Source organism: Sarcophilus harrisii, chromosome 4 (genome assembly GCF_902635505.1).
Source record: "Sarcophilus harrisii chromosome 4, mSarHar1.11, whole genome shotgun sequence".
NCBI classification, from domain to species: Eukaryota; Metazoa; Chordata; class Mammalia; order Dasyuromorphia; family Dasyuridae; genus Sarcophilus; species Sarcophilus harrisii.
This window is the reverse complement of record NC_045429.1, coordinates 327,363,796-327,391,148: the sequence shown is the minus strand read 5'-3', so window position 1 is coordinate 327,391,148 and position 27,353 is coordinate 327,363,796. Positions and strand designations below refer to the sequence as shown.

General features: G+C 37.5%; 2 protein-coding genes across 3 annotated transcripts in view; both read right to left on the bottom strand.

The window, feature by feature from the left end:
• LOC100918898 (leucine-rich repeat-containing protein 37B-like) overlaps positions 1-4,403 on the bottom strand; it is a 51,779-nt gene extending 47,376 nt beyond the window's left edge. For both annotated transcript variants that reach the window (XM_031965971.1, XM_031965972.1), the window contains exons 1-2: positions 2,775-4,403; positions 286-357 (exon numbers count right to left, since the gene is read on the bottom strand). In XM_031965971.1, the coding sequence (XP_031821831.1) occupies positions 286-357; positions 2,775-4,303 (1,601 nt within the window). In that variant the 5' untranslated portion in view covers positions 4,304-4,403. The remainder of the gene's footprint in view (positions 1-285; positions 358-2,774) is intronic.
• Positions 4,404-4,437: 34 nt separating this feature from the next.
• RDM1 (RAD52 motif containing 1) lies at positions 4,438-27,093 on the bottom strand. Its single transcript, XM_003768412.4, has 7 exons — positions 26,702-27,093; positions 24,868-25,047; positions 19,433-19,555; positions 18,893-19,058; positions 17,456-17,554; positions 7,097-7,176; positions 4,438-4,877 (listed from the first exon to the last, which is right to left on the bottom strand). The coding sequence occupies exons 1-7, from the start codon at positions 26,795-26,797 to the stop codon at positions 4,800-4,802; spliced, it is 822 nt and encodes a 273-aa protein (XP_003768460.1). The 5' UTR covers positions 26,798-27,093; the 3' UTR covers positions 4,438-4,799.
• Between the last annotated feature and the right edge of the window lie 260 nt (positions 27,094-27,353).

Here is a 27,353-nt window from a genome sequence, read left to right as displayed (position 1 = left end):
TTCTGTTATGACACACAAACCAGCTTTTATAAAAGAAAAAATTGATTGTATTTCAACCATTTTCCCTTTTCACATAATTAATAAATTTAGATTTCATAATCTAAATGCAACCCATGTGATAGATTTTACAATTTTATTCAACCAGAAAATTGATCATTCATTGAAATCTGATTTGGATCTAGAGAAAAAATCTTTTCTTCTCAGAGATTCTAAACTCAATCTTACGGACCAAAATTGATTTAAAATGTGGCTGGCTATGCATTTACCTGATAAAATTATACTTACAGAACTTCAGCCCAAGGGTATGACTTCCAGATACCTCTCTCAATGATAGAAATAGAGTTCCCATGGAAATCTCTGTGAAAAGATATAGTTCATGTCACCAAATAAAAATAATGTATAGTCAAGGAATTTTTAAGAGAATATTTCAACAAAAACACCATGATAACTTATAGCTATTATTTTTCAATTTTGCAATTAAAATAAGGAAATGAAGTAAGAGGGATGTCATCTCCAGGAAAAAAAAATGTTTGCTGTTCCTTTTCCAATCAAATTTCTTCTTTTCCTTTTCTGATCCCTCAGAGCATTTCATTTGTATCATCACACATTTCATATGTATCATACACATTAGTTTGGTAGGATCTAGGGGCAACTGTAGGTTAAATGGTAGAAGTGGAACTGGTGGGGGAAAGTTACATGCAAGCAGATTTCTATGGCTTTAAGATACCCATATTGAGGTTCTTCTATTTTTCCAATTGGCATTTGTTTATATCATATTGCATTACATACAAACCAGGGTAACTGGGGGAAGGGAAGGGAAAAGATGGGAATTAGCATGTTCCAAATTATAGTTGCTCTATAAGCAAATATAAAGGGAACTTATTGATAGACAATAATCTCTTATATAATGCAAAAGACACAGCATGAAAAAACCCCATAAATGATAAAAAGAAATGCCAAGAAGCCTTCTTTTCATTCAATAAATGGATAATTCCCCATATCTAGTCATCTAATTCACTGTGCTCTTTTCTATACTCTGCCTCATAGAATTTCACTTTTACTACTTTCAAATACCCCCTTTGTGCAATGTATTCATAAATCTCTCTGTCCCTGATTTTTCTCCTGAAAGGTCCTATACCTCATTGCCCAATAATGGACATTTCCATTTGGATATCATATCAACTCAAATTAAATGTTTAAACTACTCATTTTCTGTTCTTGACGTGGGCTCTCTCCCTAACTTCCTTATTTCTGTCAAGGATACTATCATTCTTTCAATTCAATATGAAAACCCATGTAATCTCTTATTTTTTCCCCCTCTTCAATATTACCCTGATCCCATTCATTTATAAAAGGCAGAATTAGGATGTTATTACTATGATAAATTAGAGCTTGGAAGTAGATGGGAATGGGAATGGAAACATATATTTCAGGAATTTTCAAAGGAAGAATCAATAGAACTTAGTAACTTCTTAAATATAAGGGCAGGGAAAAGTCAAAGACAATTCACTGCCCATTTTCCATACTGCCCAGTGTAGTAAATAACGTTCTGGTTGGATTCCCTGACTCATATCTCCAACTTTAGTTCATCCTTTCTACTCTGCCTCATAAAATTGGTTAAGATTATCCTATTGATCAAATTGCTCTTAAATTAAGCATATCACTTCATTCACTAAACCTCATTGGCTTCCTATTACCTCTAGGATCAAATAAAAATCCTCTGGAGTTATTAAAGTTCTTTATAATCCAGTCCTTTCCTACCTTTCCAGTATTCTTCCATTTATTCCTCTTTTCCATCCCAATACTTTGCGCAAGAAATTCCCTGTTCATGGCATTTACATTGGCTCTCTCCCCTGCTTAGAATTCTCTTTCTATCTGTCTCCTGGTTTCTTTCAACTCTCAATTAAAATCCCAACCTGCAAAAAGTTCTTCCTAATCCATCTTCATTTTAGTGCCTTCCCTTTGTTAATTATCTATAATTTAACATGTAGATACATGTTATTTGTACAAAATTCTTTGCATATCATCTCTTTAAACTGTAAGCTCCTTGAAAGCAGTAATTTTTTTTTTTTGCCTGTGTCCTCAATGTTTAGCAAAATGTCTAACACATAGTAGGCACTTAATAATAATAAAAAAAGTGGACGGATAGCTGGCCTGGAGTTAGAAAGACTTGGGTTTAAATCTAACCTCAGAATCTTATTAGCTATGTGATCTTGGGTATCCTCTGCTTCAGTATTTTCAACCATAAAATGGGAAGAGCAGCAGGACCTACTTCACTTGAGAGAATTTAGTACAATGTTTGGTACATAGTATGTAATACTTGGCTTGTCTGGATTATGTTGTGTTAACTTTTATGTACTGTATTTTCCCTGCAGGTTCCCTATCCCTATCCTATCTTATATTTGTAATTCTCATAGAACTTAGCACATAATATATCAATAAATAATTGTGAATAATAGGAGACACAGGGTAATGTAATCATTGAGTTTGGGTACAAAAATGAAAGGTCGATACCATGAATGAACAGAATTTGAAGTAAACTGTGAAAAAAAACAGACCTGTGGGAAGCAATAAGAATAATATGGACAGATGAAAGTTTATGAGGAAGATAAGAAATGAAAAAAAAAATTGAGAAACAGAGGCACAAGTGAGGAATAGAAGAAATGGGTAAAGGAGAAGAATGGGAAAGAAGCGGAATGCGCTATAAAAGGGATGGGGAAGGGGCAAGGAGAAAGAATTAAAACCAGTGTGTTGTTGGGCAGAACAGGCCTCACAGGGAAAAGAAGGTGAGGTTGTGGGCGCTGGGTCCTGGCACTGGTATTCTGTGCAGGCGAAGTTCAGGACTGAGGCCAGTACAGGAGAGTTTTTCAGCTTTACAAGTACATGGGCCCAAGCAGAAAGAGTTGTTTTCCCGGATGTTCTTCTGCAATACTAAAGATGGTGGTCCTGGAGTCTGAGCCCGCTGCTTTTCCACCATTGAAACTGACAGAAGTTTAACTGGAACCTGCTTTAACTCTAGAGGCAGAAGCAAGATTTTGGTCATCTCTGGAGATGGAGAATAAAGGTTTGTTGGCTTTGGAGGTGGTTCTGGGGGTGGAGCTGGTGTAATGGTCAGTTCTGGAGGTGGGGCAACAGTCAGAGTCAGTGCCTCAGTTGAAGTTAGCACCTGACCATTTTTCTGAGGTACAGAAGATAGGATTGGAGTTTGGGCGGGCACTAGAGCCTGAGGTGGTTGGTTAGGAGCATTGCCAGAGATAAACAATAGAGGCAGAGTCTGAGGTAATTGCAGAAGTGGGGCTGGAATCTGAGTATGTTTCACAGTTGGAGCTCGACTCTGTGGTGATACCAGTGTTTGAGCAGGCACCAAGAGCACGGCCATTGTCTGCGGTATTACTGGAGATGGGGTTGGGGTGGCAGAGTGCACCAATGGTGTAGCTGAAGTCTGAGACGATTTGGAAACTTGGGTGGACATCATGTTCACAGCTAGATTCTGAGGCAATATTGGAAGCAGGGTTGGAGTTGTTGGGGAGTGCTCCCTGGGTGTAGCCAGAGGCAGAAATGAGACTGGAGTTTGGATAGGTACTAAGGGTGGCGTGAGTGTCTGAATTAATTGGGAAGTCTGAGTGTCCACAAAAGTCGCATCTAAAGATTTAGGTGATGATGTTAAAGTTTGGGTGGGCACCAGGGATGAAATCAGAGTTTTGGCCGGCACCAAGGAGGCAGCTGGTATGTGAGTTGACATTGACACTTTGGTTTTCTCTAAGGATGCAGCTGGTATTTGAGATGTCAGAATATGAGACAAGATAGTTAGGGCTGGCACCAAGGATGCATCTGATGTTTGAGGTGTCAATGGAGCTGGGGCAGGCACTAAGGAGGACGTAGCCCGAATCTGAAGTGCTTTTAAAGATAGGCGAGGCATTAAAACCATTGATGGTAGGGTCTGAGACAATTTTGGAGGCCAGGTGGGAGCTCTAGTGGTCACAGGAGGAGGCAGGGTTTGAGATACTCTCTCGGGCAGGTGGGAGATCAGAGTGGAGCCAGGCTTGGGAGACGCAAGAATGTCAGACTCTTTGGGGCGTAAGGCCAAAGCTCGGGATAGAGCCGCTCGAACAGCTGCGGGATCCGGAAGCACCGCCAACGCCCGGGCCATGAAGCCAGGCTGAGTCGGGTGGCCGCTGCGGCCACTTGCGGGAGTCACCCTTTCCGCTCCTGACAATTCTGGTGCACAGAGAGGAGACCACGCCGCCAGGGCCAGCAAGAGAAACGCGGAGAGCCCGAGCCCGGGCAGTGGCCGCCCCGACATGCGGAGGCTCTGTTGTTGCAGCCCACCCAGGCCGTTTCTTAGCAAGGGAGCAGACAGAGCACCGTTAGAGAGCCTGCCCCGTTTCCCAGCAATGGATTCGTCCCGCCCCCAGCCCCGCCCCCAGCCGAATTCCGAGGAAATTCTTAATTCTTTATTTGATCTATGAGAGCAAGGTAGGCTAGATGACGCCCTCCAGCAACCACAAAGCACGTGGTCAAGCCTTGTCCGTGGCACCAGGGAGTTAGGTGACCCTCCCTACGTCACATATACATGGTAGGTGCGGTGAGGAATTTCCTCACCCCAAATTCCCTACGTCCTTGGAGGTACAGTTCAGCTTTAGTCCTCCCCATCTAAGATGTGGCCGCAAGCTTGCCCCTCTCTAAAAATCACACACACACACACATCTCTCCGTCCACCTCTCCTTGGGAGAGGGTGTCGGGGTGTGCTCTACCCAGCAGGGACGGGGAGGGCAATTTTGCTTTTAGATGCACTTTGATCATTCTTCATCCAGGCTGAAATCTGAGAGGCATTCTTCTTCCACTTGGTAGGACTGATTCCAAGAAACATCATTGACCTTAATGAAAAAAGATAGTGAACTTGTAAATAGATAGATCCAGAGCTGGGAAGGGGGCAACATGAGAGGTTACCTAGTTTTGCCCCTTTTACAGTGAGAAAATAGAGGTCTAGAGCACTGGTCACCCAGGAGACAGGGGTAGAACTCAAATTTTCATCCTTTGGTTCAGAGCACTTATTACCATATTATATAGGTTTAGGGGAAAATAAAGCTATAGGGAGTATACATTGACCAGGATGTCACATTTATATTTTTTTTAATTACCATGTTCTCGCTAAATATTCATACTTGTTGCAGACCTAGAGCATTCATTCTTTACATGTCAGACTACAGCATACCAAGAATGCAAAGTAATTAATATGGAACCTCTAAAAATTTCAGCTTTAATACAAGCACAGTAAAGCATACCTTCCTATTTTTTTTTTTTATCAATAATATAAGTGGATTTTTCAGGCTACTGTTTTACATAAGTCATGTTCAGGCCAATAGATAAAATCATTGCTTCAATATTCTTTTCAATATGATCATTCAGTCCCTGGCCCAAACATTTGTGATGAGAAACTTCTCACTACCTCACTGCTGTCCAGAAATGGCTATTTTAGAAATCATTTATTACATGCCATTCTAAAACCCATATATTTTAGTATTAGATATGGTATTTATTAAATCTCTTTTCCCTTAGAATTTAAAATTATTCTCTTTAAGCCCCAATCTCTTTTGAAATTTAAAGGTTTAATGATTGGCCATATTTATGCTGGATTAATGTGTTTTTTACATTTACTCTGTGGCAAAATTTTTCAAGCATTAGAAAAGTAAAAGCAAAAATAAAAACAAAAGAGCCACCTCATCCAGTTTCTCCTCTCTAACTCTGGGAAATGACAAAATTCAACTCCCAAATAGTTCCCCCAAAGATTACAAAAATGTGTGTGTGTGTGTGTATATATATATATATATACATATATATATATAAACGTGTGTGTGTGTGTGAGAGAGAGAGAGAGAGAGAGAGAAACACAGAGAAACAGAGAGAGAGCGCACAGAGCGCACTGACTTTGGAATCAGGAAGACTGAAGTTAGAGTCCTGTCTCTGAAATAAACTGGTTGTGTGATCTGAACTTTTGACACCCAGGAAACTTTCTAACATTATAAATTTTAGAGAAAGGGTCTGATTTGCAATGGGAGAGCTACGAACTTCCTCGAAGCTCTTAACTTGTGAAATGACATGTCAAAGATTCATAGATTTAGAGCTGGAAAGGACTTCAGTTTGACCTTATTTTATAGATGAAGAAACAGAGTCTAGGACACACAGCTAGGAAGTATCTGAAGCAAGATCTGAACCCATGTCTTTTGTGCTGCCTCTCTGATAAACCAATCAAGTACCCCACAACACACATCCAAATAGGGCCAGAAGGGCTATTTCCTTGGTAAACTGCATGTCTGTTTAGGATCCTTAGAGACTTCACTATCTATAGGACATAATTCAAATGAGAGTACTACTATTTTCAGGGAAGAAAATGATCGCTTATTTATGCCTCCAGTTGTGGGAACATTATGAGATACCCCCATCTCGTCCCCTGAACTTCACTTCTGGAAAAACTTCAGCTGTGATCCCCAGGATGGGGAGAACCCTCTCTGATTGCAGGTCTCCTGAGGATAGGGGTGGAGGGCTCAGGGATTCAAGGTTATAGGGAACCAGCTCTCCTTCACTCTGTGGGCCTGGGTTATGGGAGAAGCAACAACATTTCTGTTAAGGATCATGCCTAAGTGAAGGGCAGGTCAATTTTCGGAGAGCCTCCACAGCTGTGAATCATAACATCTGAAGGAGTTGCAAAGCAGCCTTCGCTGACACAGGTGTTGCTTGTGGACTGGGGATGAAATAAATTGGAGGCAGAGGGAAGAAGAAAGAGGTCAGACAATGCAACTGCCTCTCCCAGGGGAGGTTAGAGAATGCAACTGCCTCTCAGTCTCCTTCTATCATCATCATCATCATCTGCTCACATGAAGAGATCCATTGCATAGGTCTGAGTTAGACAACTCCAGCACCCACTGGCAGGTGGCTCCCGTATCACAACACATTTCTTAGAATTCTAAAGCAATTCCAAAGTTAGGATTAAACCTGGAATTCTTTCCCTTGACTGCCCTCCACCACAAAAGTGCCTTTCTCCCACTTCAAATGAAGAAATTATTTGGAACTCAGGAAAGCCTAACTTTTCACATACTTGAATCAAGTCCTCAAATTCTTCTGTTGCAGAATCTCCTTCTTCAGAGGATCTGTATTCCACAGCTACTTTACCACTTTCTGAAATATAGTTAAAAATTAGATTCAAATAAGAATTATGTAGACAATAAAAATTACTCCTTCTCCAGTTTCCTCAATATAACACACAATTGAGCATTAAGCATTTTTAATTTCTAAAGATAAAAAGTATAGGGCCTGTCCTTTAAAAGGTCTTTCAGGGTCAGCTAATGAAGTCAGGAGAAACTGAATTCAAATCCTCACTTAACACTTACTAATGAGTGATCCTGGGGAAGTCACTTAATCCCAAATGCTTCACACAAAAAAAAGACTATTATGTAAATATGTGAAGTCTTATCACTACCATCTAAATTCCCCTGCTAGGTGTTATACAAAGAGCTACCCTGTTGACAGATAGACCATGAAGGAAAACTTGGAGCAAACACATTTTTCTTTGAGTTGGTTTTATTGTGCATCACAAAGAAAGATGAAACATTTTCATGAAATACATGATGCTCTTGCTTTGCATTGTTCTTGAAGAGCCTAAGCAAAAAGATCATTATGAAAATAATTGCCACTAAGGATATGAACAATTTTCAGATGATGAAATTGAAAGTATTACAACTCATATGAAAGTGTTCCAAATCACTATTAATCAGAGAAATGCAAATTAAGACAACTCTGAGATACCACTACACACCTGTCAGATTGGCTAAGAAGACAGGAAAAAATAACGACGAATGTTGGAGGGGATGTGGGAAAACTGGGACACTGATACATTGTTGGTGGAGTTGTGAACGAATCCAACCATTCTGGAGAGCAATATGGAATTATGCCCCCAAAATTATCAAACTGTGCATACCCTTTGGCCCAACAGTGCTACTACTGGGCTTATACCCCAAGGAGATACTAAAGAAGGGAAAGGGACCTGTATGTGCCAAAATGTTTGTGGCAGCCCTGTTTGTAGTGGCTAGAAACTGGAAAATGAATGGATGCCCTTCAATTGGAGAATGGTTGGGTAAATTGTGTTATGGAATATTATTGTTCTATAAGAAATGACCAGCAGGATGAATACAGAGAGGTTTGGAGAGACTTACATGAACTGATGCTAAGTGAAATGAGCAGAACCAGGAGATCATTATATACTTCAACAACAGTACTGTATGAAGATGTATTCTGATGGAAGTGGATTTCTTTGACAAAGAGACCTAATTCAGTTTCAATTGATCAATGACGGACAGAAGCAGCTACACCCAAAGAAAGAACACTGGGAAATGAATGTAAACTGTTTGCATTTTTGTTTTTCTTCCTGGGTTATTTCTACCTTCTGGATCCAATTCTCTCTGTGCAACAAGAGAACTGTTTGGTTCTGCACACATATATTGTATCTAGGATATACTGCGACATATATAGGACTGCTTGCCATCTAGGGGAGGGGGTGGAGGGAGAGAGGGGAAAAATAGGAACAGAAGTGAGTGCAAGGGATAATGTTGTAAAAAATTATCCTGGCATGGGTTCTGTCAATAAAAAGTTATTATAATAAAAAAAAGAAAAGAAAAAGAAAGAAATACATAGCAGAATGTATCAAAAAGAAAAGAAAAGAATTGCTACTTATGCACCAACACCTAATGTAAGGATGAGGAAGAGAAATTCTGTGAATAACTTAGTAAGATCCTATTAATTAAATCAACATACACTTCCACATTTGGTAACTTCAATGCAAAGCAGGGTATGGTAAAAATGGCTAAAAAAAGGGATGCATGTTGAAAAATAGAGCTGAGGATGAATAAACCAAAGAGAAGTAAGGTTTCCAGATAATATGGATGTCTTACTTCTATATAATGAAATATTGTATTCAGTTCTTTTCACTATATTTTAGGAAAAACATTGAAATGGTAGAGGGGAAGGATGGCACAATGAGTAAAACCCTAGATTTAAGGTTAAAGGACCTGTGTTCAAATCCATTGGGCCTTTGTTATTTATAAAATAAGGGGGTTGGCCTAGGTGGCTTCTCAAGTCCTTTCTAGCTCTAGATCTGTGGTCAGTGATTCAAAGAAGGGCAATCAGGAGGATGAAAGACCTTAAGCTCAATTCATAGGAAGATTGAGGGAATCAAGATTGCTTTGGCTTGGACAAAAGGTAACCCAGAGTAGAAATAATAGTAGTGGTTACACACCTCTCAGATTGGCTAAGATGACAGGAAAAGATAATGATGAATGTTGGAGGGGATGTGGGAAAACTAGGACACTGATACATTGTTGGTAGAATTGTGAACTGATTCAACCATTCTAGAAGCCATTTGGAACTATGCCCAAAGGGTTATCAAACTCTGCATGCCCTTTGATTCAGCAGTATTTCTACTGGGCTTGTATCTCAAAGAGATATTAAAGAAGGGAAAAGGACCTGTATGTGCAAAAATGTTTGTGGCAGCCCTTTTTGTAGTGGCAAGGTAATGGCTTTATAAATTAGAGTATATGAATGTTATGGAATATAATTGTTCTGTAAGAAATGACCAGCAGGATGATTTCAGAGAGGCCTGGAGAGACTTACATGAACTGATGCTGAGTGAAATGAGAAGAACCAGGAGATCATTGGCCAAGGCAACAATAATATTTTATGAAGATCAAGTATGACTCTTTTCAACAATGAGATGATTGAGGCCAGTTCTAATGATCTTGTAATGAAAAAGAGCCAACTACACACAGAGAGAGACCTGTGGGAACTGTGTGTAGAGCACTGCATGGCATTTTCACTCTTTTTGTTGTTGTTTGCTTGCATTTTGTTTTCTTAATTTTTTTCCTCTTTGATTTGATTTTTCTTGTGCATCATGATAATTTATAAATATATATATATACACATATTGGATTTAACATATATATATATATATATACACACACACATATTGGATTTAACATATATATTTTTATATATATGTGTGTGTATATATACATTTAACATATACTGGATTGCTTGCCCTCTAGGGAAGGGGGTGGGGGGAAAAGGAAGAAAAATTGGGAACATAAAATTTTGCAAGGGTTAATGTTGAAAAATTATATCCATGCCTATGTTTTTATTCAGATTTTTTTTTTTTTATTTATAAGACATATGCATGGGTAATTTTTCAGCATTGACCCTTGCAAAACTTTCTGTTCCAACTTTTCCTCTCTTTCCCCCTACTCCATCCCCTAGATGGCAGGTAAACCAATACATGTTAAAGTACATGTTAAATACAATATATGTATACATATTTATACAGTTATTTTGCTGTACAAGAAAATTGGATTTAGAAATAAGGTAAAAACAACCTGAGAAGGAAAACAAAAATGCAAGCGGACAAAAACAGAAGGAGTGGAAATAATTTGTTATGATCCACACTCATTTCCCACTTAACTGGTTGTAGCTGGGTGTAGCCAGTTCTCTTCATTATTGAACAATTGGAAATGATTTGATTCATCTCATTGTTGATGAGAGCCACGTCCATCAGAATTGAGCATGATATAGTATTGTGGTTGAAGTGTATAATGATCTCCTGGTTCTGCTCATTTCACTCAGCATCAATTCATTAAGTCTCTTCAGGCCTTTCTGAAATCATCCTGCTGGTCATTTCTTACAGAACAGTAATATTCTATAACATTCATATACCACAAATTGCTCAGCCAATCTCCAATTGATGGGCATCCATTCAATTTCTAGCTACTACAAAAAGGGCTGCCACAAACATTTTTGCGCACATGGGTCCCTTTCCCTTCTTTAAGATCTATTTGGGATATAAACCCAGTAGTAACACTGCTGGATCAAAGGATATGCACAGTTTGATAACTTTTTGAGCATAGTTCCAAATTGCTCTCCCGATTGGCTGTATCATTCACAATTCCACCAACAATGTATCAGTGTCCCAGTTTTCCCACATCCCCTCCAACATTCATCATTATCTTTTCCTGTCATCCTAGCCAATCTGACAGGTGTGTAGTGGTATCTCAGCGTTGTCTTAATTTGCATTTCTCTGATCAATAATGATTTGGAGCATCTTTTCATATGGCTAGAAATAGTTTCCATTTCTTCATCTGAAAATTGTCTGTTCATATCCTTTGACCATTTATCAATTGGAGCATGAATGCTTATGTTTTGAAAGTAGAAAATTTTAATAAAAAATTTCAATCACAAAAAAGAGAAAAACATACTTATTGGTTGATTTAAAAAAATATATTTTTTTTGGTCTGGCCCTAGAGGTCATAGATAGGAGGCACTGCTGGAGGTAGAACTGAGTTTTGAGGCAAATTGGGAATTTTAAGAGGCAGCAGTGAAGAGGAAAAACTTTCCAGATGAGGAGAAACTCCTACCTGGGTCCATTCAAAGGACTGGAAATGGAGGTTTCTGTATAAGGAGCAGTATAAAGGCCAGTTGAGTTGGACCAAAAGAATATACAAAAAGGTATGTATGATAGATTGAAATCAGGTAGCAAAGGGCTTTAAATACCAAATGGAGGAGTTTGCATTTAATTCTTCAAGAAACAGGGAGCTGTTTATTGGAGTTCAGACCAGCGGAGTGATAGGATCAGCTGTATAGTTTAGGAAAGTCATTTTGGCATGTGTGTGCAGGATTAATTGGCATGAGAAGTGATCTGAAAGTAGGAGAGTGAATAGTACAAGTAAGAGGTGATGAGAGCTTTATGTAGGATGGAAAGGAGATGGAGGTGGTAGCATCTAAACAGAAACAGAGACAATCACAGGAGAATTGGTTTGGATGAAAGAAGTTCTATTTGAATCATGTTCATTTGAGATGCTTGTGGGACATTGAGTTTGAAATGTCCAAAAGGCAGTTGGTGATGTAGGAAAGTAATATAGGAAAGACTAAGTCTGGGCATGTCTGCTTGGGGATAAAGTTAAGAAGTCACCAAAAATACAAAGAAAAGACCCATAACAGCCTAGCTACAGTTAGGAGGTGTGTTCTGGGTGATGATTCAGCAAAAAAGCCTGAGGACTAAATCAGACAAGTGGGCAGACAATAAAAAGAAAGACAGTATCATTAAAAACTCCAAGAAAACAACTAGGAGGAGTAAGTATAAAATATGCTGAGAGGTCAGAAGGATGGGGACAGGGAAAAGGCCGGCAGATTTAACTGTTAAGAGATCCTTGATAACTTTGGAGAGGGCAACTTCAATTGAGTGAATAAGGTCATAAGCCAGAATTCAATGATTTGACAAATGGCTAGAAGCTTGAGGGATTTTTTTTGGCTTTCATTTTCTTTTTAAAGGATGACAGTGATTCTGGGATTTTTTGTAAGTTGTGGAGAAGGAACCAATAGATAAGGAGAGGTTGAAAATTAGAGAGAGAAGGAATAATTGTAGGGGTAAACTATTAGAGGCAACTGAAAGGGAAATCAAGACTACATAAAGTAGGACCTCTCTTGGTGAGGAAAAGGGATTTATTTTCAGAAGCCAGAGGAAAGAGTTAACAAAGGAATGATGCTAGAGAAGTACAAAGAAGAGAAAAGAGAGTTCATAGTGAATGGCTTTTATTTTCTGAGTAAATTATGAGTTTTTGCTGAGAGGATGGAGGACAAAGAAATGTAGGAGGACTAAAGAAAGAAAGAAAAAGTTTGGAATAGGTACTGTGGGGAATATGATAGATAATCAGGGAAGAGTAAAAGGAGGAACAGATTTAGAAGGATTGGAGAATAGAGAGAGATGGAATGGGAAATTGTTATGGTTCATTCGCATTAGATTTCTTGATCATGGAACATTTGGGAGTAAATAAAGATCGCCAAGCTTGTAATCATTTCTGTGTATGGAGGAGGTGAAGTGAAGGAGCTGGTTATAGGAATTAAAAAGATTGAAGAACTGGGAGACCAGAGGATAAAAGGAAATATTGGCATGTATATATTGAAGTCCCTGCATATAAGGGCAGTAATTGGAATGGGGAGGAAGACTAAATGAGAAAGGGGATAGAATGACCTGGGAGCTGGAAGATAATTGCTATTAGGAACTGGATATATTTAGAATGAGCCTCAAAAAAGTAGAGGTTATCAGGAGCTTGCAGGTGGAAGAATGTCTGAGAGAGGCAATAGTTATTCCAACATTCCCTCTGGGACTCAATGAATGAGAGAAGGTACAACCAGGACTGAAAAAGGCTGTTAGGGATGTACTGTCTTGAGCGCCAAAGGAAGGAAAGTGAACAAAAGAGAAAAAGGAGAAGGGAAGAGTTGTGTTTTTTTTTTTTTTAAACTGATGGAATATGAAAAGAGAGACAGACAGAGATACAGGAGAGAGAGACAGAGACAGTGAGAGAGACAGACAGAAGGAGGGAGAGAGCACTAGTAGTCAGGAAAACTTTGGTTAAACTCTCTATATACTATCTATGTGCCCATGGGCAAATCATTTAAGCTCTTTGTACTTTTAGCAAACATCTAAAACTTCATGTTATATCTGCCTCAGTGGAGCAACTGCTTAAGTTCTAAATCTAGAAGTTTTCTATTCTGATGAAATTTTAAAATGCAGTTAGTAATCATGTAATGTTCTTTTCTAAAATATAATGTTCTCTGTGAGCAGGTTTCTTGGAGAGCTTCTGGAGGCAGCCTTAGTTTCAGTTCAAAGTAATAATCACCCCCAATGCAGCCAGGAGTTAAAGTCCAAATCCTTTATTGTCTCCTTCCTTGGGCCCAATTAGCTTTCTTAGAGGCCTATCTCTCTCCTTGGTTCCAAGAGCTCCTGCCGCTAATCTTTTGCCTCTGCCAGCTTCAGCCTCCACCCAGCACAAAGGTGGAAGATGGAATGAATCTGTCTCTGTCTCCGAGAGTGGACTTGTCCTTTCTGATTTGTGAATCTCTTGGACTGAATCTTGGTTGAGGATTGAGGTTGAGGTTCCTCGTTTATATATGCTCTCTTAAAAGTGTGAATCTTGTAGAACTCTAATAAGTACTAAGTACATTTAGTGAACTAGAGAACTGTTAAGTACCATGCTAAATTAGATAATTATCGTGTCCATCAATTCCACTGTCTTAGTACCTTATAAGAATCTTAACATAATCATAACTATGAATGGGAATAGGATGAACTCATAAAATGGAAGTGAACAGCTGAGTGGATTAAAAATCAGAATTCTACAATATGTTGTTTACAAGAAACACTTGAAGCAAAGATATATACAGAGTAAAAGTAAGGTGCTGGAGCTAAATCTATTATGTTTCTGCTGAAGTAAAGAAAAGCAAGGGTAGTCAACATGACCTCAGGCAAAGCAAAAGAAAAACCAGATCTAATTAAAAGAAATAAGCAAGGTAACATAAAATTTGAAACAAAAGAGTGAATTCACCACCAATGAAGAAGAAATCAAAGCAATTATCAGGAGATATTTTGTCCAATTATACACCAATAAATAACAAAATCCTCCTGATGGATTCATAAGTGAATTTTACAAAACATTTAAAGAATAATTAATTTCAATACGAAAAAAAGAGCTATTTGGAAACTATTTGGGAAAATAGGTAAAGAGGGAGCCCTACCAAATTCCTTGTGTTAACAAATATGATGCTGATACCTAAACCAGGAAGAGCAAAATTAAAGAAAATTATAGATTATTTTCCCTAATGAATATCAATGTAAAAACCATAAAGTTCAAGCATGATTATAGCAATATATCACATATTTATAAAAATAATGCATATTAAACCAAGAAACATAACCAATGAAGCAAAGAAACAATTTGAATAAGAAGTGTACTTATGTGCTTTTGATAACAATTATAGTAGAATAAAGCAAGATCAAGACATTCTCTTTTAAAATGTGGAAAAAATACATGATAAAAATAATAATTATGCCTACTTTCTTATGGCTGTTGTGAAAATCAACTGAGATAAGAAATTGTAAAGCACCTAATACAGTGCCTGGCACATAATCAGTGCTATATAAATGTTAGCATAGATTATAATATAATGTTATAATTATGTTATATTATAATAACATCACATTATATTTTATAATTATATATTATAATAATATATCATATCATATTATATATATTATAAAATGTTATCATTATCCACAAAAGCATTTTACTGAATTTGTGATTTCATCTATGTTGCTACTTTCTCTACCAGTTCAAATCAGAACCTTATCCATGCCAGATCTGGGCAAGTTTGTAGCAAAAATGTTTTACATCTAGAATTTATAAGGTACATAGTATTTTATTGAGGAGAGAAGGAAAAGAAAATTATGGTTAGCCTTCCTTAGTCCTCATAGCAACCATGTAAAGCCCTTAATCCACTAGTTTGACTATGTCATTCCCAAGCTCACTGCACCTAGCTGGAGGCCCATTATCTATAGAAAAATTTACAAATTCCATACCTCAATAGTGAAAGCTCTTTGCAATCTGGCATCTGCCGATGTTTTTAAGTATATAACCTTATTTCATGGATTCTAGCTCAAGGAGTTTGCTCATTGCTCCCCAATTCCACTTAGTTCCCACTTGTGTCTATATATTTCCTCAAGCCTATGTTGCATTTTCTCTTTACTTCCATTTTCCAGTCACTAGTCTCCTTTAAATTTCAAGTCATATACCATTTCCCAGATCCTCTTTGTCATTAATGGAGTCTTCCTCTTCTTCAAATTGTTGTGTATAAGGTATCTGTTGATAGGTTGTATCCACCAGGAATAGAAAATTTAAGTTCCTTGAGAACAAAGAACTTAAATTAAAAAAAAAAAAAAACCCGTGAATAATATTTTTCCCAATTACATGTAAAAACAATTTATAACATTCATTTAAAAAAAATTTTCCAATTCCAAATTCTCCTCCCTCCTTCCCTTCCCTCCCTTCCATACACAGTAAGCAATTTCAAATAAATTATAGATGTGCAAGCATGTAAAACATACTTTTGTATAACTTATGTTATGAAAAAAACCCACATACAAAAGAAAAATATTAGTGGCTTTAATTTCTATTTGACTTTGATGCCAGTGGCCTAGAAGACCTCTGAGTCATTTCACTTATGTCCAATTCTTTGTAACCAATTTACAAGGACATGGAACTTATTTTTTCTACTTTATATGCCCACTATGTAGCACAGCATTTCATGCTAAGAAGGTCCAGGCAAAAAGGAGAATATGCCCCTCGGTTGTAGAAAGGCCCTAGGTGCCTGGGTTTGGTACCCTTTTCTCTTGATGCTCTCAGTGATCTTAACAGTTCCCAAGGATTCAATGATTCCCAGATCTTTAAATGTTACCTTACCCTCTGTCCCAAGCTCCAAATCCACACAACCAATCATCTACTGAACAATTTGTATTGTGTTCCTTTCAAATGCATCATTCTTCCCAAACCTATCCTTCTTCTGAATTTTCCCATTCCTTTTTTCCCCATCTGAATTCTGCAACAGCTGCTCCCTACTTCAAATTTTTCCTTGTCAGTATACTTTCTACAAAGCAGTGAGTGTGATATCTGCTTGACAACCTAGCTCTAATCCACTTTTCTAGCATATTATACATGACTCTCCTTCATGTTCTCTTTGATTTAGCCAAACTGGCCTTCTTGCTCTTTCTTACACATAAGTATTCTATTTCCTATCTGCACTTTTTTGAAACTGTCTTCCACCTGGAATGCATTCCCTTCCTCTCCTTTTAAATGCCTTAATTTTAAACCACCACAGTATCTTTGTCAGGAAAACTTTAAGTGGTTTTACAAAGAGTTGGATATGAGTGAAAAGACTTAGAAGTCTTCTAGACCAGTGGCATCAAACTCAAACAGAAATTAAAGTCACTAATATTTTCCTTTTTTTTTCCCTATGTTTTTTTTCCCACATGATTCATACAAAAATGTTTTACATTTATAATCTATTTGAAATTGCTTACTGTTTATGGAAAGGAAGAGGGAAGAAAGGGAAGGAGGAGAATCTGGAACTGAAAATTTTAAAAAATGGATATTATAAATTGTTTTTACATGTAATTGGGAAAAATATTATTTATAGATTAAAAAAAAGAAATGCAGGCCATTAACTCACATATACTGATCCCTGAATATTGAATTGATTTAGAAAACCACATATTAATATTATCTATGTTCTACTGTATTTTCATTGGTTTTGCCAAAAATTTCCCAAGTTCATTTTAATCTGGTTTGGGTATACTATACTATGCAGGTCATGTGTCTGAACCTCTCATTTAGCATATGAGAAATTAAGAAACAGAAAGGTTAAGTCATTAGTTTTAGGATCAGAGGGATAAGCAAGTAAGTGGCAGAGCCAGGATTTGAATATAAATTCTGACTTCAAATCTTCTGCTCTTTACACTATACAATACTTCTTTCTTCTAATTCTTAGGCTCATCCACTTAAAATAATGAAAGCTGATGAAGTCTTACCTAAAACCACCATCAGCAATTTTTGAAATGCATTTGATAAAGCTTTCTGAATGGCCAGCTTCTGAGTTTTCTTCTTTTTCATAAGAAACTCTAATGGACCTAAAGAGAAACAAAAACATATTAAATGACAGACTTTTAAATGAATGACAGTAAAATACTGATGCTTAAACTAAGGGTTAGGTACTACCAAAATAAAATAACAGCTTACAGTATCATTTAAAGACTAAATTTAAAAATTAGGGACAGCACATAAGTGTCACTCATTTGTTTCCTGCTGTGCGTATATTTCTAAGGAACCAGAAATATACTTTTATTCTCCACATGTTATAAGAATAATGCTAGGGTTACTGAAAAGGAGATAGAAGATGGGATCATAGTTCAAATTGCACCTAAATCTTTTTTTTTTTTTTAATTTCTCTCTCTTTTTTTTTTATTTTTTTTATTTGCACCTAAATCTTTCAAGCTGTGGCATTAAATTTATAATTTAGGAGATTCTAAAACCCTTTTGTCAAGAGCTGGAACCATGGATCAGGAAAGTTGTTGGTAGTATGCTTATGGCCAAGGGTGGTTCCTATTTCTTGGGTATGACTCTCAGCTCAACTATATATCTTAACCTTAACTTAAAGTCCTAAATTTCAGGGCAGTGAAGACAACTTTGTCCTGTAGTGTAATTCAGAAACTAAATAAAGCAGTCTCCTACAACTGCACTTATTTTACTGTGTTCCCTTTCCATTTCTGGCCCAAATAAGCAAAATGAGTGAAAAAAAGTCTATTTAGATTTTTATAAATCTCACCAACTTTGGCTGGGCCAATTAAATTCATAAATTTAAAGCTAAAAGAGAACTTTGAGGCCATTGAGTCTAATAAGGTCCCAGGGGGCTAAAAGACTTTTCCAAAATCACACAGCTAATTAGTGAGAATTTGGACCTAGGTCTTCTGGTTCCCAAAACAGTCCTCTTTCCACTGTATGCTTTTAAAGAGCCCATCAGAAGCCTGAAGGCAAATATTACTTTCTTCATTAGGGCCTTAGGCAGGGCTGGCTAATTTGGGAATATTTTTAAGGGACAGGAGAGAAAGAAGAAAAGAGAAATCCTTGTTTGCTTATACCAAGGGCAGGCAATAGCCAATAATACTCCAGAGGTCCTTTGCAAGAAGTCACAACATCATATCTGGGATAAGTTAGTTCATAGAATCCCAACACATCATTAGATGGGACCCTAGGCTCAACACTCTCAGGAAGTGGTCATGGTCTCCTCCTGAAGAGTTTCAGGAAGAAGGAGCCTAACATTTCTTGTGCAGTTTGGTACTAAGTTTTTCACTTTTTCAATATCAAGTGTACTTCTCCAACACCTCCCCCTTCCAAAACTGGCTTTCTGTCTCTGCCACTAAGTAAATCTCAGCCACTTTCCATTAATGGCAGGAAGGTTAGGAACAGACCTTCGTGTAGCTCCAAGCATTCTTCTGCAACACCAGCACCACGACTTTGACACTTGTAGGCTGGCAACACCACTTCTAAAGCACAGAAGTACTTCAGACTCTGTCTTGCAGATAACTTGGCTGGGCTTGTATTTTCTTTTACTTTGAAGTCAGAAAGCGTCTGCAACTATAGAATTTTCAGATTCTGAGATATAGGATCTTAATGAAGATTTTAAAGTAGCTGTTGGTGATCAAATTTTATCTTAAATTCAACAATTTCAATTAAGACCCATGGCACAATGCATTTGAATTCAAACTACAATTTTCAAAGGAAATACTGGCAAGGACAATCACTTCAATTAAGAGTGCAAATTATATAGAAAGCAATAAGAAAAGAGGTAATCCCCAAAGATTTTCTCTAAATAGTCTATAATCTTTTAATGAAAGATTCAGGCATATGATTTGATACATGGTTTCCTCTTTCAAATGGCCAGGCAACCCAATCTCTAACCCCATTCTAGTTCAGTGTGTGGCCTTAATAAACAAAAATCTACAGTTTACCATGATGATTCGTTTTGACCATCCATTGAAACCCAAATAGTAATTGGCCAGTTCTTGACATTTGAAGCTGTTAAGTGGATAGACGGGATACTGATGCATCTTGCGTTTAGTGCAAAGACGAACCTAATGAAACAAGAAAGTGGATTACAAATGTCAGGACTTAACAGAGATGTGGCAGCAACTGCCCTTTTGGAAATTTACTGTTAGAATATTTGCTCCGTATAATGAATACCAGGCTCTACAATTAAAAGGAACTATTTCTGACTTCTTATACAAAAACTATGTAGAATCAAGGCAAATACGTATTCTTGGGGCCTAAAGTCATTTACATTTATACAGGGGCCACTGTCTTAAAAAAAATCCCCAGTTGGGTAATATATGATTACCTCCATTTAAGAAACTGGAATTTTTTCGTGAGTGAGGATAATTTGGAGAAAAAAGTCCTTATAAAGCTATAACCTATAAACCTATAACAACCCATAATCAATTATTTTTCATGAAAATTCAATTTTCTTTTTAAAACAATTTATTTAATATTTTCCCCAATTACATTCAAAACAATTTTTTTTACATTTGTTGTTAAGATTTTTGAGTTCTAGGTTCTTTTCCTTACCTCACCTACAAGTAAGAAACCACATGAGAATTTACACAAAACATTTCCATAAATCAAGTTGTTAAAGGAAACAAAAATCTTCCACCTTAATGAAAACAAAAACCCTCAAGAAAAATTAAATTAAAAATAAAGAGAGCGAGAAACAGAGAATGTTTCAATCTGTGAAAATACAATTTTCTTAAAAATATTAAACTAAGATCATAGAATTCAAAGTTACAAAAAGACTACTTAGTTCAATCTTCTCATTTCACAGGATGAGGAAACTGATATACAAATCAGTGAAGCAATTTGCCTATAGTCTCATAATTAAGTAGTAGAGACAATCAGACCTGGATTTTCTGTTACTAAGTTCTATGCTCTTAACAGTAAATGATTGCTGCTTTCTTTAATAGTTAGTAGGAGGAAATGGCCTGAGATGCAAAAGAAACAAACACTTAAAGTATAATAAGGATCAGCAAACTTGCAGAAGAGGTGCCAAATTGTTATATGAACTCTGTTCTTTGGGGGGATATCCAAAGAATCAACCACACATTTTGTCAATAGAAATTCATAATGGCTAACAAGTCCTTCTACTAAGAGGCAAATACCTCTTTAAAGGGATGAAATCAAATCCCTCATTTCTTGATGTGAATTTTAGGAAAGAGGACTTAGTTATTAAGATAGGCCAAATAAATGCTGGTTCTTGTCTTGAAGAAATATCAGGTGACATTCTTTGCAAGTAATGGGTGGTAGTGATGCTGGAGATAGGGATGGAGACAGTAAAGCAAAAATCACTTGTCAATGAAGTACTCAGAATAATTCATTTTCTATTTTTTCCAGTAATTTAAAAATTACATTTAATTTAAATGATGAGCCCAAGTGCCACTGACTGGATAGTAAAAGAACTAGAGGAAGTTTCTAGAACATTAAGTACAAACTGTAGATTTATAGAAAGAAACACAAGATTCAACGGGCTGAGAAAGCATGGATGGGTAGCCATCTGCATAGCTGGAGGGTATACTCATACCCATGAAATCATAGTTCCTTTGAAAACTCCCTTTAAATATACATCAGTATTTTTTTTAAGACCAGTATTTTAAAGAGGGCTTAGTTTGAAAGATAGTTCAAATAATCTCATCCTAAAGAATGAATGGGTGAAACAGCAAATCATAGATATAATTTATAATTTCACCCAAGAGAATGACAATAATGAGACAATATACCAAAATTTGTGGGATGCAGCCAAAGTGGTAATAAGGGGAAATTTTATATCTCTAGAGGCTTATTTGCAAAAAAATAGAGAAAGAGAAGATCAATGAATTAGGCTTGTATCTAAAAAAGCTAGAAAAAGAGCAAATTAACCCCCCCCAATCAAACACTAAACTTGAAATTCTAAAAATAAAAGGTGAGATTAATAAAATTGAAAGTAAAAAACTATTGAATTAATAAAACTAAGAGTTGGTTTTAGGAAAAAAACCCAACAAAATAGATAAACCTCTGGTAAATTTGATTAGAAAAAAGAGGAAAATCAAATTGTTAGTGTTAAAAATGAAAAGAGAGAACTTTTCACTAATGAAGAGGAAATTAGAGCAATAATTAGAAGTTACTTTATCCAATTTTATGCCAATAAATTTGATAACCTAAATGAAATGGATGAATACCTTTAAAAATATAAGTTGCCCAGATTAACAGAGGAAGAAGTAAATTGCTTAAACAGTCCCATTTTAGAAAAAGAGATAGAACAAGCTATTAACCAACTCCCTAAGAAAAAATCCCCAGGATCAGATGGATTTATATGTGAATTCTACCAAACATTTAAAGAACAATTAACTCCAATGTTATATAAACTATTTGAAAAAATACAGAATGAAGGAATCTTACCAAATTCCTTTTATGACACAGACATGGTACTGATATCTAAACTGGGTAAATTGAAAACAGAGAAAGAAAATTATAGACCAATCTCCCTAATGAATACTGATGCAAAAATCTTAAATAAAATATTAGCAAAAAGATTACAGACAACCATCCCCAGGTTAATGCACTATGACCAAGCAGGGTTTATACCAGGAATGCAGGGCTAGTTCAATATTAGGAAAACTATTAGCATAACTGACTATATCAATAACCAAATTAACAAAAACCATATGATCATCTCAATAGATGCAGAAAAAGCATTTGATAAAATCCAACACCCATTCCTATTAAAACCACTAGAGAGTATAGGAATAAATGGACTTTTCCTTAAAATAGTAGCATCTACTTAAAACCATCAGCAAGCATCATATTTAATGTGGATAAACTGGAATCATTCCCAATATGATCAGGAGTAAAACAAGGTTGCCCACTATCACTATTACTATTCAATATTGTATTAGAAATGCTAGCTTTGGCAATAAGAGATGAAAAAGAGATCAAAGGAATTAGAGTAGGTAATGAGGAAACCAAATTATTACTCTTTGCAGATGATATGATGGTATACTTAGAGAATACTAGAGAATCTACTAAAAAATTATTAGAAATAATCCACAACTTTAGCAAAGTTGTAGGATACAAAATAAATTCACATAAATCAGCATTTTTATACATCATTAACAAAATCCAACAGCAAGAGATACAAAGAGGAATTCCATTTAAAATAACTACCGATGTATAAAATATTTGGGAATCTATCTGCCAAGGGAAAGTCAGGAACTATATGAGCAAAACTACAAAACACTTTCCACCCAAATAAAGTCAGATCTAAACTATTGGAAAAATATTAAGTGTTCCTGGATAGGTCGAGCGAATATAATAAAGATGACAATACTACCTAAACTAATCTATTTATTTAGTGTGATACCAATTTTGCTCCCAAGAAACTATTTTTAATGACCTAGAAAAAATAACAACAAAATTCATCTGGAAGAACAAAAGATCAAAAATTTCAAGGGAACTAATGAAAAAAAAAAAAATCAAATGAAGGTAGCCTAGCTGTACCAGATCTAAACTATATTATAAAGCAGCAGTCACCAAAACCATTTGGTATTGGCTAAGAAATAGACTAGTTGATCAGTGGAATGAGTTAGGTTCACAGGACAAACTAATCAATAACTATAGCAATCTAGTGTTTGACAAACTCAAAGACCCCAGCTTTTGGGATAAGAATTCACTATTTGAGAAAAATTGCTGGGAAAATTGGAAACATGTATGTCAGAAACTAGGCATTGAACCACACTTAACACTGTACACCAAGATAAGGTCAAAATGGGTCCATGATCTAGGCATAAAGAATGAGATTATAAATAAATTAGAAGAACATAAGATCTGTGGAGGAGGAAAGAATTTGTGACTAAAGAAGAGCTAGAGGTCATTATTGATCACAAAATAGAAAATTTTGATTATATTAAGTTAAAAAGTTTTTGTACAAACAAAACTAATGCAGACAAGATTAGAAGGGAAGCAACAAACTGGGAAAACATTTTTACATTCACAGGTTCTGATAAATGTCTCATTTCCAAAATATATAGAAAATTAATTCTAATATATATGAAATCAATCCATTCTCCAATTGATAAATGGTCAAAGGATATGAACAGACAATTTTCAGATGAAGAAATGGAAACTATTCCTAGTCATATGAAAAGGTGCTCCAAATCATTACTGATCAGAGAAATGCAAATTAAGACAACTCTGAGATACCACTACTCACCTCTCAGATTGGCTAAGATGACAGGAAAAGATAATGACGAATGTTGGAGGGGATGTGGGAAAACTAGGACACTGACAAATAAAACCATTCTGGAGAACAATTTGGAACTATGCTCAAAAAATTATCAAATTGTGCATACCCTTTGATCTAACAGTGCTTTAATCTAACAAAAAAAAAAAAAAAACTATAAGGTTATGCTTTCTGTTTTAATGGCACAGACTTAACAAGTAATGGCAAGAGAGGTAGATGTGGAGTCAGCACAATATGATTTTGGAACACAATGTCTTACAAAAAATGAATATTGAAAACTATCTTTACATGTATTTGGAAGAATAAAATACTATTGAGAAAAAAATGGGGAAAAGAAAGATAGATTGCAGGAAAAGTTAGGAAAAAATAGTTCAAATTCCAGCTCTACCACTTACCACTTGTGTGATTTTGAAAAAGTCTATATAATTTATAGAATAAATCTTTGAGACCTCAATGTTGATATAGTAAAGAGATCACTAGGGTCTTATATACTTACTAGCTCTGTGGCCTTAGGCAGGCATTTAACTTTTTTTTCCCCCTCAGGCAATTGGAATTAAGTGACTTGCCCAGGATCACACAGCTAGGCAGTGTTCTGTGTCTGAGGCCAAATTTGAACTCAGGTCCTCCTGACTTCAGGAAGACCTCCACCACTTGACATGACATCTGCTCTATCCACTATGCTATTCAGCTGCTTCAGGCATTTAACTTTTGTTAAATGTCATCTGGTTTAGATTGTTTGGGTGTGAACTTCTTACATTGGAATCAGACATACTTTCTTTTTTTTTTTAATCATATTTTATTTTTTCAAATACATGTAAAGATAGCTTTAAACATTCACCTTTTCAAAACCTTGTGTTCCAAATTTTTCTCCCTTTCTATCCTCTTTCCTCCTCCCCAAGACAGCAAGCAATCCAATATAGGTTAAATATGTGCAATTCTTCTAAACATATTTCTATATTCATTATGCTACATAAGAAAAATCTGATCAAAAGGGGAGAAAATAAGAAAGAAAAAACAACAAAGGTGAAAATACTGTGCTTAGATCCACACTCAGTTTCCATAGTTTTCTCTGGATCCAGATGGCTCTTTCCAATACATGTCTAATAGAATAAATATACTCACTTTCACAGGAGATTTCTGAAACAGTTGTTTCTGATCACATGCCCTTTGGGCTCTGTGGGCATCTCTTGATGAATAAAACTTGATGATAGCATAGAAGCCAGGAGTGACCTCAGGAGCATTTGGAAAGACCCGAACTGAATAGAGAAGGCCAAACTGAGAGAACACTGTGAACAGAGAATGCTGTTGGAGAGACCATGAAATCTTTAGGTCAGAAAACTTTCAGGTGTGCTCCTTCCAAATACCCCCAAATCTATAGTCAGTCATTAAACCCTGAAAATTCCTTTCCTATTCTCCCCCTCTCCCCCCTTCCAAAGCCTGGAATATATGCCCTCAGAATCTTTAGCTTTTTTCCAGGCTTGGCTCAAGTGCCACCTTCTAGGGAAAGCCTCTGATTCTCCATAGATCACTGCTCTTCCCCTCAAGTTGTTAATTTACTTCTCTGTCCCAGTATATTCTCCTTCAGAGCAAAGTGAGGCCAGAGGCTCTATTTTGGTCTTTGTACTTAGGATCACAGCTCTGGTGTCAGAAGGACCCCAAAGGAAATGTAGTTCAACTTCCTTTCTCTTCAATTTACAAATTTACAAAAATTTACAAGAAACTGATTGTTTAAATGACTTTGCCAAGCTAGGCAATGGACAGTGCTGAAGTTGGGAGGACCCTGGTTCAAACTCAGCTTCAGATATTTCCTCACAAAGGAACCTCCCTGAGCTTAGCTTAACCATTTTGTCTCAGTTTCCTCAACTGCAAAATGGAGCTTAAAACAGTACTTTATTTTCCAGGATTTGGATAAGGATCACATGAGATGACCATAAAGCGCTTAGCCCAGAGCCCAGCACACAGTAGGCACTATATAAATGCTTACTCCTTTCCCTTGGGTCACTTCCAAGGTCACACAGGTAATAAGGAGGAAAGCAGTATCACAACCCCGGATCTTCTAACTCTTAAGCCAATGTTCTTTCCAGCAGGCACTGATCTGGATTTGCATCCTTACACCCATGTAGTAGCTATTTAATAAACGTTTACTGATTCACTGACTGCATTGAGTTCAACAGAGGGTAACAATTTGTTTTTTATTTTTTTAAAAAGCTTTTTATTTTCGAACTATATGCAGTTTTCAACACTCCTGTAAAACCCTGTATTCCAATTTTTTCTCTCCTTTCCTCCCACCGCTAAATGGCAAGTAATCCAAGATATGTTAAACGTGTGCAATTCTTCTATGCATATTTATTTTTATTTTTTCGCTTTTTGCTGAGGCAATTGGGACTAAGTGACGTGCCCAAGGTCACACAACTAAGAAGGGTTAATTAAGTGTTTGAGTGTAGCCACTGCGCCCCCTAGCTGCCCTTCTACGCGTATTTCCACGATTATTGTGCTGCACAAGAAAAACCGGATGAAAAAGGAAAAAAACGAGATAACAAAAAACAAGAAAAAGTGAGAATACTACGCTGTGATCCACAGCTAGTGGAGGGTAGCAATTAAACAAAACAAAATAATATCCGTTCGCTTCTCTGGGTGAGGGTAAGTAAGGCAAGACGGAAAGCGCTCAAGGGCTGCACTCGGGGGCGAACTCGGCTGCTACGGGGCCAGCCTCCTTTCCTCTCTGAGACTGTTTCCACAGCTATAGAAGGAGGCCGGTCTCCATCTTCCCTTCCAGCTCCGACGCTTTACGCTCAGCAGCAGAGGCAGCGGCGGCGGGAAACGAGGCAAGCCCGGGAGAGCCGGGAAAACTGAGGCAAGGGATAAAGGGCCCGGATGTGGGAGGCAGATAGGCTCCTGGCGGCCACCTAAGAACCAATGGTGTTTATTCCTCCTTTCCTCCCTTCCCACGGCTCACTTGCAGGGCCTCGGCCCCAGGCCCGGGGCTCAGTTCCCACACAAAAAGCGTCTTGTCAGATCCGGTAGGCACGGTGAAGCTCACCACTTCAGCCATTCCCGCCTGCAGACTGCGCCTGCGCGGCCTCAGCTGCAGCGCGGTGGGGAGGGCCTGTACTCTCCTTACTGCGCCTGCGCGGCCAAAGAAGGGACAGGGAAGCGCTCTCCAGACTGCGCCTGCGCATCTCAGCCACCCGCCAAGTCTGACCGAGAGCCCGGCGCGAGCCCACTCTGGAAGTATTTATTCTAGCGCCTTCGCTGGTCGTCGTCTGAAGTCCGCCAGTTCCCCGGGAAACCCGACAGGCGTCCGGCGCTACCCCGGCGCCCCCTAGTGCTCGCCCCGGGCATCTCTTTGTTAGTCTCGTTCAGCCTGCTGCTTCTCTGAGGGACGCTTCTGAACGCGTCCGATCCGACGCAAAGGAAGCCAGTCACGTTGACGTGCCGTTCTATATTTCTGAGTGCCGAAGCTCGCGGTGCGCCGAAGAGACCGCGCGCAAACAACTTTGTATAAATGACACGCAGGCAGGGTAAAGCGAGGGCTTACTTTCAGGGGGAAGGCAGAAGATGACATTTTAGCCAGACTCGAAGGAAGGGGAAGTATTCCGGGCCGCGGG

Bases quoted from the DNA above. Each gene is read 5' to 3' on its own strand.
- RDM1 (XM_003768412.4), bottom strand. From the start codon at position 26,797: ATGGCTGAAGTGGTGAGCTTCACCGTGCCTACCGGATCTGACAAGACG. The intron at 19,556-24,867 runs GTGAGTATATTT...TTGTTTCATTAG, and splicing joins TTCAGAAATCTCCTGTGAAA to GTTCGTCTTTGCACTAAACG. The intron at 7,177-17,455 runs GTAAGACTTCAT...ACTATATTTCAG, and splicing joins ATTGCTGATGGTGGTTTTAG to AAAGTGGTAAAGTAGCTGTG.